Source organism: Triturus cristatus, chromosome 5_2 (genome assembly GCF_964204655.1).
Source record: "Triturus cristatus chromosome 5_2, aTriCri1.1, whole genome shotgun sequence".
Taxonomy (NCBI): domain Eukaryota; kingdom Metazoa; phylum Chordata; class Amphibia; order Caudata; family Salamandridae; genus Triturus; species Triturus cristatus.
Window position 1 is genome coordinate 563550801 of NC_140588.1, and position 14672 is coordinate 563565472.

Sequence of the window (14672 nt, forward strand, 5' to 3'; positions counted from 1 at the left end):
GGCAACCACTGCACCGTCCTTCTGAGATCAAACACAGAGACTCTTTTCCTGGAGCCAATTATAAGGTGCTCCGTTCTAGACATGCTGTAGTTGTTTTCAAAGATGTGCTGAAGGACCTGAGTACAGGGCAGCGTCTCCAGTTTTGAGTGTCTGTATTTGGGAACTGCTGAACGGTGTAAATAACGCGGAATACAAGGATTGGCAAAGCCAATAGATCTTACTTTAATGTGCCCACCTGTAAATGAGGGCATTTGTCAATGAGGACATTTATAAATGCTATTTAAATGCATTGCTTGCACAAATGCTGTTTACCATAGTAAAGCCTCCCCCACTGGCTTTGCCAGTGCTGAGAAAAACTAGCAAAAAGGATTGCTTTCTCTACGGTATCTTAAACATAAAGTGTATTTGTAAAGCTCACATTCCCCCAAAAAGGTATCCTGGTGCTGAATAAAAGATGTTTATTTTTACTCAACTCAATGATAACTTATTTTATCAACATATATTTTATCGACATATGAAGGACGAAAAGCTGAGTGTACCCTCTGGGATTTGAACCTCCTGGCAATGTGGTCAAACACAGGTCCCTGCAGTTGATGTATTAATCCATTGAGCTACCAGTAGGAGATTAAAAAAATTGAATGAGACGGAGCGTGATGATTGAGTGTACAATGCTCAGTTATCCATTCCGATAGAAACACGTCCTCGAAGGCAGAATGATGCACCAAAAAGATTTCCTTACATCTTGACTTTTGCATTGATCGTAGAGATAGTCAGTTTTTTCTTTCATTTCTGTTTTTCAGCATCTACTGAAAATACAAGATGAATACAAGAAAAAAGAGGCTGAACTGCTGAAAGTAAGAGAACAACATGTGCTATCCCAACAGCGACTAGCAATGATAACGGTAAGCACACAAGGGGAGAGGAGGCGGTAAACCTGCACACATACATTCGACAAACAGGTGCAATGGCTATAACAGGCTTAGCCGTTGTTAGCATTGGAGTCTGTGACTTGGTGTCCCCAGTCTTTTTGATTCTGCCTCCTGTATTTTTGACTATATGCTGGGATTCGTTTTTGCTGGTTTTTGAACTCTATGCACTTTACCACTGCTGATCAGTGCTAAAGTGCAAGTGTCCTGTGTAAATTATGATTGTGATTGGTTACTCATGATTGGCATATTTGATTTACTGGTAAGACACTAATAAATTGCACTGTGTGGCCAGGGCCTGTAATTCAAATGCTACTAGTGGGCCTGAAGCACTGATTGTGCACCCACGAGTAGCCCTGCAAACCTGTCTCAGACCTGCCACTGCAGTGTCTGTGAGTGCAGTTTTAAACTGCTATATCGACCTGGCAAGTGCACCTACTTGCTAGGCCCAAATGTTCCCTTTTATTACGCGTAATGCACCCCTAAGGTAGGTCCAAGTAGTCCAAAGGGAAGGGTGCAGTGTATGTTCAACAAGACGAGATTCTGCCAAGAATTAGACCTGGAGAAGCTGTAGGAGGGGAACTGCCACTTTACTTGATTCTGTGTTCTGCTGGCCTCCTGCTTCTGTCTTGAGCAGTAGAAGGATTGAACTTTACATTCTTATCCTGCTTGTCACAGTTCTTCAAGGGTTTTTGTGTGCTTGCCTTCTGTTGGAAGTTTTAAGGCGATCAAAGGCTTCATCAGCAGCTCCCCTAAACTTCTAGACTGGGAGTTCTAACCTGCCAAGTGGTGCCAATCCCAGTTCTGGGCCCTTGGAGGTGATTTTGCTGCTTCTAGTACTGAAAATCTATGCATCATCCTTCAGCTTATGTTTTTCCCGCCTCAGCAACGCCGTGCGGTTGAAAAACCAGCGCATAGCCGCAGTGCGGTTAAAGACTCAACACAGTGCCTGTCGTGCAGCTGAGAGATTGCCGCAGTCCCAGTCCTCGGCACTATTTTTCCGATTCCAATGCAGGCCCTGCTGTGCAGTTGAAGGAATCCACACATCACCTGCCCGCGGCTGGGAGAATCAACAGCACCTGTTTCACCGCTGCCTCATTAGCCCAGCGTGCTGGATTTTTTATGCATCGCACCTGAGTGTCAAGTCTCCAGCGGCGTCACCTCGCAGTAAGTAGCCGAGGCTGCTTGTCTGGAATTCGACACATTGCTTCACCTCGCAGTAAGGAGTCGATGCATCACTTCTCCTGTTGTGCAGAAGAACTGACAACTCCATAGCCCTGGTACTCAAGAATCGACGCATCACTTGTGTTTTCTGATGCTTCCCTTCTCTACTGCTTTTTTTTGTCTCAGATTTTGCCGCATCACCGGTACTTTGCACTAAAATCAACACACCCATAGAGTTCTTTGGACTAAACTTGCTAAACCTTTAAAAAGTGATATCTCTGCTTATGTATGTTGGTTTTTGTTGTTTTGGTCTTGTTTAGATAAATATTGTGTATCTTTCTAACTGATGTGGTGTCAAGTTGTAGTGTTTTCACTGTGTTACTGTGAGTTTTATGTACAAATACTTTACAAATTGCCTCTGAGATAAGCCTGACTGCTCGTGCAAAGCTACCAAGGACCCGCCCACCACCCCCACCCTTGTAAAATGGATCTGCAACATCTTATGTTGTGGCAAGAAACTTTTGGGTGGGTTATCTATTGCAGCACAAAATCTTTATAAAGGAAAAAATACAGTTTTGTGCTTTTTCCATACCTTTTTTTTCTCCTTTATTGTGAGGCTCTGGGTGTACTATATGGTAGGGCTGTGGGGCCTTATCGTTAAGTACACTTGCAGGTACCCAAAGGAACTTAGTGTGAAGCATTTAACAGCACCAGACAGCAAAATAAGAAATTCACACACCAAAAGAAAGACACAACAACACTTTAGAGCACATTTCTATTAATATTTTGAGACCTTGATCTTTAAAATCCACTGGAGGGTTCTGGAGATACGGATTTTAGAACTTTTTAGCACTTTTAAATGCAACCCACAACAAGCACTGGCACACGTAAAGTTTAGTGCGAGTACTCTGGCCAGTCTTGGGTGACCTAATCGAGCAGGGATAAGATCTACGGGTCAAGAATGGATACTTTGGACAGTTACCAAGCCAACAGTGTTTTTACAGCAAGTTCCAAACTTTACAGGACAACCGCAATAGAAGTCAATGGAGTGATCCTGATGCGGAGGGATGCAGGCAAAGATGCTCAGAAGGATGCTCATGTTGTGGTGCGTTCGACAGGGGTGTCTCAGTGGTGGTACTTGGACCACGGGTGTTGAGGATCGACTTTGGCCACTGAGATCAGGGTCCCTTGAAGTCCTCTACACTGCAGTAGTCAGACAGGCGATGCAGCACTACTGATCACGCGCCACTGCTGTTGGATGCAAACTCTTTGGTGGTAGCTGGTGTGCTTTGTATGTAACAAATCCAAACTTGGACAGCACTCCTGGGTTTGCCAGACTCAGGTGCAGGTTTTGGATATTTCCTTTGTGGTGCCCAGCGACTGGTAGCGGCAAAACATCTGCGGTGCTACCAGCTTGTAAGCTTAGGCTCTTCGAGCATTTATTGGAGCTGGTTCAAGGAGATCAGCAGACTGATCCTCTGAGTCACTGGTCTTGTTGAAGCTGGGAAATCACCTTTTCCCTGGGTCAGGAGCCGCAGACACAGTTCCATTCTCACTAGCCCTAAAGTGCAGCAGGTGCAATACTCTTGATGGTGCAGCCTTTCTTTGCGCGGGTCAGCAGCAGCAGGGTAGTCTTTCTTCAGTCTTCTTTTCTTCGCCAACATGAACTGAGTGCCAGGGGTGCCCTATTTATCCCAGGAAAGTGCCCCAAGGGGACCACATGGTCACTGGCCAATGGGATACTGCATTCCCTCCTCCGTAGTGACAAAGTTCCTGAGATGTATAGAATCTGGCTATCCTAGAGTGCCCCTATTCTTGCCCCTTCAAGATGGCACGACTCTTCCTCGGTCGTCGGCAGCAGGGTGGCTCACCCTATAGGTGTAGATATCAGTGGGCTAAACGCCAACTGTAAACCAGTTTGGACACCGTTTTCCTTCCCATAGTTCTGCCTCCTAATTGACTGCAGGAACAAAAGGCATCCTGCGCAGGGATGTTGTCATAAGCGACCCTTCAAAGGGGGCTTCATCTTTGAAGCCTGCCTTTAGCTCTCACACCCTGAGTGACCATCCTGCGAGATGAGGTGACACCTCGCTCTGAAGCAACTGTCTTTGTTCCCTGACCTGGGAGTCGTTCACACGTCTACCCAGGTGATCAGAAACTCGTCTGTGTTAGTGCCTTTGTGAGGCTACGGGACTAGCTGAAGTGCAGAGTGGCAACTTTGTAAAAGTTGCTTATCTTTAGTAGTGACTTAAATCTCGCCTAGCCTTCAGGTCGGGTTCATCATTTCAATTATTTGATACCTTACTTGACTTTTTTTGCTGGTCCCATTTATTTATAAGTTAGCTGGGCAGGGATGCTAGTCGGTTACCCAGTGTTAGCCAATGAGGCGCCTAACCTTTCCACTGCAATACAACAATTTGAAAGTGTTACTGCTAAGACATATAGAAACTCATATGTCTTTCTTAGTAAAATACAGTTCCCTGCCATTGCCTCTATAGGCCTTCCTTAGGGTAGATGTACATATATTACTTAAGTGAAGTGGTAACTTTGCCATTTGGTGTAATGACAAAGTCGAACTGGCAGTGTCATACACTGCCTTGTCTGTCTGCAGTGACAGGCTGGGCTCCATTTTGTCTCTGTCACACGCAGGGAGGCACAACCAGTGCTGCAGCCCTGGGTTAACGCTGTCTTACATGCCCTGGGTACCTGAGGTACCACATATTAGGGACTTCTAAGTAAGGCGGTACTTGCCAATTGGGTGTACCCAATTCAACATAACTTGGTATAGGGTTAGAACACTAGCACTGGGATCAGGTTAGCTGGCCTCAGTGCACTCTCAGAGTTGAAAAGCGAGCACCATCAGTCCAAAAATTAGGGGTTGAATATGCAAAAAGAGGCAGTTATCATAGAGGCTAGTGACTAAATGAACAGTGCAAACATCAGTGAAGATCACAGGCATCATATCCATGTTTCCCTTTCATAGCATACACCTCAGTCGTGTGTGATTCACAAGATGTTTAAACTTTATTAGCTTTGATTGAAACTTTGGGTGACACTGCTGCTTCCACAGAAACACTACTCACTAAATCTAGTGTTCCTACAATCCAAAGTGGCTATGGTCAGAGCCAGTCCTCTCTGCCTCCCTGCAATCACATTGTTAAGATACCATAGGTTGTAGGAAATGGATTTAGCAAAGATGAATCCTGTCTGGTGTGGTGCACTGAATTGGTCATGTAATAATAATATTAATAATAATAATAGAAATTTATAGAGCGCGCAGCTACCTCAACAGAGGTGTTCCAGGGCCAACGCGGATAACATCATAGCCAAGCGGACCACTAGACTCTGCGGGTAAACAGCCAGGTCTTCAAGGCCTTTCTGAACTCCTGCGCAGAGTGCATCATATGAAGTTGGAGGGGCAGGTCATTCCAGCTTTTAGAGGTTCCCACCTCGAAAGTTCTGCCCCCATTCTCGCTTTGGCAAAACAGGGGACGCATGGGTAGCGCTTCAAGTTGGACCGCAGCCATCTGTCCTGAAGGTAAGGGCGAACTCTCGATCTCAGATACATAGGGCCTCTTCCCTGGTAGGCTCGGAAGGCAAATGTGAGGGCCTTAAATTCAACTCTCTTGGCCACAGGGAGCCAATGAAGTTGTTTGAGGTGAGGGGAAATATGGTGACGAAGATGGACCTTTCGGACCAGCCTAGCCACCGCATTTAGTACTATCTGCAGCCTACGGATCAAACCACTAGGAAGACGCAGATAGAGTCCATTGGCATCGTCAAGATGGGAGGTGACTAACGCATGCACCACAGTTTTACACACTGACTCAGGCAAGAAGTCAATGAATTTCCTATTCATTTTCATCTTACCAAAGCAGACCGCAGAAACATGCTGGCCACCTTTGCTAAACTTTTACAGTTATTGTTTACAATAGACCACGGTTAGTGGAGGTAGAATCTACATTGGTTAGAGTTTGGGTTTTTTAATAGGAGAATTATCCTTCCTTGCCTTTTACTACAGGTAGCATGTCTTTCTGTGCTCACCTCTTGCCACAACCAATAAACTAGAGAAAGTCTTTGTGGCATTCATTTCAAAACTTGATAGAATTCACTGTACAGCTTCTCTGGACCTAGGGCAGGCCATACATTGACCATGAAGATACCCACCTTTATTTCTTCCATGGTCAACAGGTCATCAGTCTCAGCCACCTCTCCAACGCAAATTTACTATAAGCATATGTAACCTTATTTGCACAAATTGGCTTAGAGGGTGTGTGCGTGTGTACATGTGTGAGACTGCCACATTACATCTTGAGCGATATACCTTGGGAGTCATTAACTTGTAATCGATATATTGCAGATAAGCTTTCCTACAAATACTATGTAAAGCACTACTTTCAACATTACATCGCAGGTAAATATCACTATTTAAAATATATTTATGTTCTGAACCTTAACCCATATGTATATTTAGCAATATATATATATATATATATATATATATATATATATCAATGATTTAGGTGTGAACTATGTTTTTGTTTTCATTGCTGAATATGTATTTTTGTCTACAGGGAATTGAGGACGGTTTGTCTTTAGAAAGACTGTCTGAGCTGAAACACATTGACCGCCACACTGCGCGTAAGGCGGTGAATTAAGTTCCTTAGTGCTTGTTTATTTGTATGTGTAGAAGTTCTGTTGAAATTGATAGCAAAGTCTAGCGCTCACTAATGAGTACTGACACCATCTGGTGGTGGATGCATCTACGTATAAACGAGAACGGGACTTTGACAAATAACACACACATTCCCCCAAGAGTTTAAAACTGATTTAGTAGCTCCAATGCACAAAACTACGTAATTGCACCATTTATGGCATGCAGCACATGTCGCAACTCGAATCGCCTGCCATCTTTGCCTATTTACCTTTCAGTGTCGTTCGAAATGGATGTTTTGTGCAAGATAGGCGAGTTATGTCATGTATTGTGCAATTTCAGTGGTTTTGTGTGTTTGGGACACAACCATAACTGAATTTTTAACTGCCTTTTTTCCAGTAAATGTGCATGTTTTTTAACAATAAACTTTTATACAACCCCTGGTATGCATGGTGTTGGGCTGTGTGCAGCGGGTAAGGGTTGCGGACCTGCACCCAAGCCACTGCAAGCCCCCAGCACTCACTGTGCATGCCCATAGGCTGTGCTCTGCGGTGGTTAGCCACATTGCCTGAGGCTGAGACGTATATCCAACCCACTGGAGACATCCAACCACAACTGACCATGGCCATGAGCAGCTAGTATTACTGACAGGGCATGGCCTGTAGCCAGTCCTGGCTCTCAGTCTGCCACGTGCTCACAAGCCCTCCTGCACAAAACTCCCTCTGCGCGAAACATCTGGCTCTACGCTTCTCTGTAACTTTTTTCTCTGCCTCTCCCTATTATTTTGCCCCACAACCCCCATGTCTTACACAATACTTTGCAGCCTTTTAAAAAGTCACATATCATATCCGATTATAGTTTTTTTTTCTTCTTTCAGAAAACGATAGACGAATCTACTACATGAAATGATGGCTTGATTTGACAATCGCCTTTTGACTCGTGAATCACACACTGTTTTCTCCATTTTTCCTTGGTCTGTTATTTGAATTTCCATTCCTCTTGGTCCCCCCCAGAACTGCATGGGGTCATACACGTCTCACGGTGCATCCCCTTGATTGGTAATTTTATTTTCCCAGCATTAAAGCCCATTTACAAGATGGTGGAAAAAACAGAGTTCTTCACCAGCCAGTCAGTGTTTCAAAAAATTCTAGTATGATTCTCAGGAGTAGCGAATCACTGAAAATTGACTTTGAACACCAGAGATATAAAAAAAGCCCAACCAGCACCGTTTTAGAATGCTCATTGCTCAGAACTCACTGAACAAATTTGTGCCTAACCAGAGAAGGCGCGCTTTCTGAGTACATTTTTTTCTTCAAAGCCATATTTGAGGTACTTGCATTCTGCAGCTTTGGCTTCATGCAGAAGCGAAATGAAGGCTAAAATAAGGAGAAAAACACACCACCAACCTTGCGGTGTCAAGGAGTTAACCGCCTGCCTCCTAACACATATGCTGAACTCCAAGTCCAAACCAGTTATTTTTGAGTAGCCTGCACACCAAAAAGTTTTTCCGGGAATTATCTTTTTAATAAGTGTGGGAGTAGAGCAGGACACGTGGCTTCCGTGTTGATCATGGATGAGTGATTCGTAAATGTCATCCTAAACCAAGAAAGCAATAGAGGACCATGTTACGTAGTTACTACTGTTATTTAATTTTTAGATTGCTGATTTATTTTAGGGTAGTAAGCTTGAAAAAGCTTTTTTCTTAAAAGTGCAGCTAATAATGGCATTGATTGGAATTAGAATATTTATCTTTTGATTACCTTTCTTGAAGAAATTATTGTTTAAAAACAAAGACAGGCAATGGTGAGGTATGTGGATTTATGCAGTTCTTTCACTCCAGCATTTACTACATAGTTATGGTTTTACTGCATATGCCATGTAATTTTTCAAATAATTTGATAAATGTATTGTTTCACCAAAAATATTGTTTCTAGTAAACAATTTAGTTAACATTACTGCATAAATTGATCCTCCATGCCCATAACCCTAGCAGCCGTGACCGTGTTAAAGCTCTGCATAGTGGTTTGGGGGCTATCATTATGGTGAAGAAATCCATATTTTGGAAGCAACTATAAAATATTTTCCATATTTCACAGTTCCCAGTATATGTTTTTAAGCCACCGCATTTTGTGCAGTAAAAGCACCAAACATGTTGTATTTATGTATACACACATCTATACATAGAGTATAGAAGAAAAATATCCATCCTGAGAAATAAACATATATGCATGTGTGTATGTAGTAGGACACTAAAGACATTAAAAATACCCGTGAGCGATCTGTACAGACTAATTGCGTTTTAGTAATATTTAACTTGTATCCAGACATAGCTCCAAATCTACCAGCTAAATATTCGATCTCTGGGATAGCTATATCTGGGTCAGTTGTTATGACAGCAATATCGTCCGCATACGCTAACACAGAAAAATGCTCATTATTCACCATAAACGGTGGAATATGGTTACTTAGTTCCAGCATGTTTAAAAAGGGATTAATATACAACGCAAACAGGAGCGGGGAGCACGGACACCCCTGTTGCGTACCCCTAGATATCAAAACATCCTTGGAACTATATCCCATTGCACATATCTTAGCAGTGGGAGAGCGGTAGAGAACCTGCAAGGCCTGGATGAACCCTGGGCCAAATCCCATACGGTCCAAAACCCCCCAGAGAAATCACCAGGCCACCCGGTCGAACGCATTCTCTGCATCGAGCAGAACTAGTCCCAACATCCTAGACTCGACCTGTGCGATGTCGAGAAGGGCCATGACTCTGTTAACATGATTGACCGTCCCCCGCCCTGGTATAAAATCGTGTTGTCAAGGGAGGCACAACCAATGATAATCTATTAGCTAACATTTTTGCATATAGCTTGCCATCACAGTTCACCAGGGAGATTGGACGATACGAACCGGGGAGGTCAGCAGGTTTGTCCTTTTTCCTAAAAATAACTATATTAGCTTCCTGCCAAGATCTCGGCCATTACCGAGAAGGGCAGCCTGAAATGCAACAAACATATCTTCTTTCAGTTCTTGAAAGAAGATTTTATATACCTCCGCGGGGGGCCTATCAAGCCCTGCAGCTTTCCCCCAGCCACACTGCTCACAGCATGTTCCAGCTCCTCTCTGGTAAATGGTCTCTCTAACATCTCACAATCTGCAGGGTCCAATTGCTCCCACGGCAAAGGAGGGAGTCCCAGATCAGGGTGAAGTTTACCAGAGACCTGCTCTGCATATAAATTTGTATAAAACGTATAAAATCTCCCGTGGGTCATAAACCAATGAACCTCCCATATCCTTATTCACTTGTATTCTTTGATGAGCCTCTTTGGCACGAATTCTCTGGGCAAGGCACCTACCAGTGTCTTCCCCATACTCATACATTTGCTTCTTATACATCTGGTGCTTACATGCAATTTCTTGGGACCAAATTCGATTTATGTTCGCCTTACAATGTACCAGATTATCCAGCAAGTCAGTTTCATCCTGGCCGGCCCCCAAGCCACCAGACAGCCTTTCTTCTGCACTTTAAGTTGATTATATAGCTCCAAAATGGTCAGTTTCACCTGTTTCTGTAAAAAAAGCCCATAGCTCAGCACCTCACCTCTAAAACAGGCTTTAAACGAGTCCCAGACCATATTGCAAGGCGCAGAGTTTCTGTTTATTAGGAAATAATCTTTAATCCAACTCTTCATATAGCTAACAAAGGCTGGATCTAAGAGAAGCTTCCTATCAAACGTAAAAGACTAAGGGGGCTTATGTATCGCCATATTAGAAACCCTAATAACGACCGGAGCATGGTCCGACGTGACCCTAGGGTAGACTTGCATTAAAGCTTCAGAGGCCCATGCGGCAGATGTAAAAAGAATAATCCAACCGGACTAGCTTCTTATGGGGACAAGAGAAACGGGTATATCCTGGATCCTGCACATGATGGGTGGCCCAGACATCCACCAGACCATGATCCATAAGCAAAGACCTCAGAGCCCTAAACACTTTAGGCTTACGACCTTTATAGTCCTGTCTGCCCAGCTGAAGTGTGTTACCAGGCAGGTTAATGTTCATATCCCCACATACTACTAAAGGCGAGGGCCAAAGTGCTAGTTCACCATTCAGATATTCCATAACCGTGTCCTCATCCAGATTGGACCCATAAACTGTACATAAAGTAAATCTTGTTTCCCCCACTAAGCACTCCAAGATAGCCCACTGCCCCTGATTATCTACCATTTGCCGTCCTGGGGCCACTACCGAGGGTCTAGCTAATATTGCTACCCCTCTAACTGTATTAGATTGCTTGGAAGCAACCAATAGATTAAACCCCAGATCTAATAAACTCTGCCGCTTGAGCCATGGGAGATGAGTCTCCTGTATACAAACTATATCTGGGTTAATAACCCTGAGCTCAGACTGAACTCTCTTCCTTTCATCATATCCATTAAGCCCACATACGTTGAAGGAGCATATTCGTAAGCCTAAATTAGCCATAGATAAATCTTCGGAGTTTGTATTTGAAATACTACAATCTGAAAATCAATAACAATCATCTTGCATAGAAACATGAAACAGTGGAAAAAATGTTCCCCCTTTTTTCCCCTCCCAGCCATCCCACCCCCCAAAACCCTCCCTCTACACCCTCTATACCCCAAACCCCGATCCCCCCAACATCCCTCCCCACCCCCTTTACGTGGCATAAGGACCGTAGGTCCCTAGCAATGGAGAGCCGGGAGCCCCCACTGAGCATTTCACTTATGTCCCCCACCTCTGCCCCCTTACATTAGATGCAAAAACTCCTTTGCCTGTATTTCCAAATTGAAAAACTTTGTTTGTCCCTTGTAGATCACTTTTAATTTTGCGGGATTAAGCAGAAATACCTGTGCCCCTTTAACTTGAACTAAAGCAATTAGTTGGCGAAGCTGGCACCTTCGCTCAACTGTCGCCTGGCAAAAATCTAGCCTCACAAAAAAATCAAACCCCCTAGCAACCCTTTTTCTATTAGGCCTAGCAAGATCAAAAACAGCTTCTCGCGCAAAAAAATTATTCATAGAAATCAAGATAGCCCGGGGTAATACATTAGATTGACCAGGTTGTGATTTTAGGTGACATGGGAATCGGTGGGCTCTCTGCAGCTCGACCTTTCAATCCCAGTGAATCTGAAAGAAACACGTTAGTTAGATTCCTCACCTTAGAATATCCCCAGGCGTCAGGCTGGATCCGGAAAGATTTTTGTAGCAATACCCCTTGCGCGTCGCTAGGCGTCGTCTGCGGCTCCGCGTCCGTCATTGGCGTGGTGCGCCGGAATGACGCCGCCCTCGCGCGCTGACGTCAGTTCTTCTTTTTTCCGCGCCAGACAGCGCCGATCCGGGAACAGCTTAACCCCTTAGTCAATTTTTGACTAAACTTTTTTTACTCTTTTTGGTCTTCTGTCGACTCGACTCTGGTGCCGGTAGGATGCCCGGGTTTAAAGCCTGTGACTCCTGTCATCAACTGATGTCGGTGACGGACCACCATCGCCGGTGCCTTTACTGCCTGGGGGCCGACCGCGACGCGGAGTCGTGCCCCGATTGTCAGGCCTTGACCTCGAAGGCTAGGTGGGAGCGGTCCCGTAAGCTTCTCGAGCTTCGGCACTCGGCTCCGCGCCGCTCACGGTCCCGGTCCAGGAGGAGGTCCAAGGACCGGTCGCGGAGCCGCAGTCACCATCATCGCTCGTCGGGCTCGAAGTCTTCGGGTAAGTCGAAGCGATCTAAGAAGTCCAAGAGGCGACACCGCTCTTCGGACTCCCCTCGCCGGTCGCGCGACTCGGCCGAGGGTCAGGGTGGTCCCACCCCTGCGGCTCCGTTGGAGCCGCAGGAGTTGCGTCCGTCCCCATACCCGCCGGTCCCTGGGACTGACGCGACTCCGGCGGAGGTCAGTGCCTTCCTCTCGGCCATGAGGGGCCTGGCTCCGCCGTAGACGTCTGCTGGCGCGCCTTCGGGCCGCGCGGGCTCGACTGGGCGACCTCGCGTGCCGGCTGCTCCGGCCCTGGCGCCGTCGACGACTTCGGTCCTGACGCCGCAGGTCCCCGAGGGATCCAGGCCTGGATCTCTGCCGGCGCCGGTCGACCTCAGGACTCCTCCTCCGCCGACACCGGTTCCGCTCCCCGGACGACGCCGTTCCCCGGTTTAGCCCCTGTCCGGGCCCGGCGCCGTTTGACGCCGCACCCGACGCCGATGGATGAGCGTTTCATCTACCGACCGGCTCCGATCATTCCTCCTGTTTATCAGGAATTGGATGACGGGGGCGACTGGGAGGGGTCTGAGGACCCTATGGCCCTACAGGGCCAACTTTCACAGGACTGGGCAGACAAACTGGGAGATGCTAGTGGTCTGGACACTTCCCCGGACGCTGGTTTCATCTCTCCTCCGACTGTGGCCTCGGAGGAAGGTGCAGCTTTTTCAGTGGTGCTGCGCAAGGCGGCCGTAGCCCTGGGGCTCGAGCTGCCTGCTGTGGCCATGAGGACTAACGTCCTCACAGAGGTGCTTCATCCGTCAGCAAGCTCCATTGAGCCTCTGCTGCAGTTCAATGAGGCCCTCATAGACGTTCTGCAGGGCACTTGGTCCAAGCCCTCCACAGTTCCTCCTGTGGATCGGAACGTGGCCTGGCGCCACCGCCCTGCTCCGGGCGATCCCAGTTTCCTGTCTCAACACCCCACCCCCGAGAGTCTGGTTATCCAGGCCTCCACTTCCCAATCCTTCTTCCCGTCCGCTCCTCCGGATCGGGAATCCAAGAGGCTAGAACAGTTCGGAAAGAAGCTGTTCTCTGCCCTGAGTTTGGGCCTGCGGTCTTTGAACACCGCTTGCCTCTTGGACCGTTTCTCCGACTCTCTGTGGGATACGGTGGAGGACGTGCTACCCCTGTGGCCGGAGGAGGACCGGACACGTCTCGCCGAGGCGCTTGCTGACGCGCGAGATGTCCAGAGTTCCCTCATGGATATGCCCTTTGATGGCACTCGCCTTTTTGGTGAGAAGGCGGATAGTGCGCTGGCTCGTTTTAAGGACTCCCGGGCTACGGCCAGGTCCTTGGGTCTCTCGGCTCCACGGCCGCAAACTTCCGCCTTTCGTGGCCAAGGAAGGGGCGCCTCCTCACGTCCGCCTAGCCACCGGCCGCAGACCCAACCTGGACGCGGTCGCGGACGTGGATTCCGCCGTGGCGGTACTGGAGGACAACGTGCCGGTCAGTCCACATCCACCCCGGCAGCATCCGCCTCAAAGCCCTCCTAGTCCGAGCTTTCAGGCCCATTCTACGCCTGCTCCACTGGCGATCCATCACTTCGGACAGGTGGGTGCTGCAAATCGTCCGAAGGGGCTACTCCCTGCCCTTCGAGACGACCCCTCCAGCCATGCCACCGCAGTGCCACCGTATATCGGAGGATCACTTGGATCTTCTGCGGGAGGAAGTTACGACCCTCTTGGCCAAAGAGGCCGTCGAGCGCGTTCCTTGTCCAGAAGTAGGCCGTGGTTGCTATTCCCACTACTTTCTGGTTCCCAAGAAGGGCAAAGGGGGCCTTTTGCCCTATCTTGGACCTCAGGAGCATCAACGCCTTCCTCCGGAAGGAACGGTTCAAGATGCTAACTTTAGCTCAGGTTCTGGCTGCCCTCAACCCTGGAAACTGGATGGTAGCGTTGGACTTGCAGGACGCCTATTTTCACATCCCCGTCCTGCCGGCCCACCGGTGTTACCTGCGGTTCACGGTGGGTCAGGAGCACTTTCAGTTCACCGTGCTCCCCTTCGGCCTCACCAGTGCCCCTCGGGTGTTCACGAAAGTGATGGCGGTGGTCGCAGCTCATCTGCGCAGATCGGGGGTTCCAGTCTTCCCCTATCTCGACGACTGGCTGTTGAAGGTGGGCTCGCCCCAGCAAGTCGTCTCCCACCTCCAGACTACGGCCGAC

General features: G+C 47.3%; 1 protein-coding gene across 6 annotated transcripts in view; it reads left to right on the forward strand.

Annotated features, from left to right (window-relative positions):
- Positions 1-14672, forward strand: part of ENOX2 (ecto-NOX disulfide-thiol exchanger 2) — a 1377678-nt gene that overhangs the window by 1228310 nt on the left and 134696 nt on the right. For all 6 annotated transcript variants that reach the window (XM_085607631.1, XM_085607636.1, XM_085607633.1 and 3 more), the window contains one exon: positions 801-902. In XM_085607631.1, the coding sequence (XP_085463757.1) occupies positions 801-902 (102 nt within the window). The remainder of the gene's footprint in view (positions 1-800; positions 903-14672) is intronic.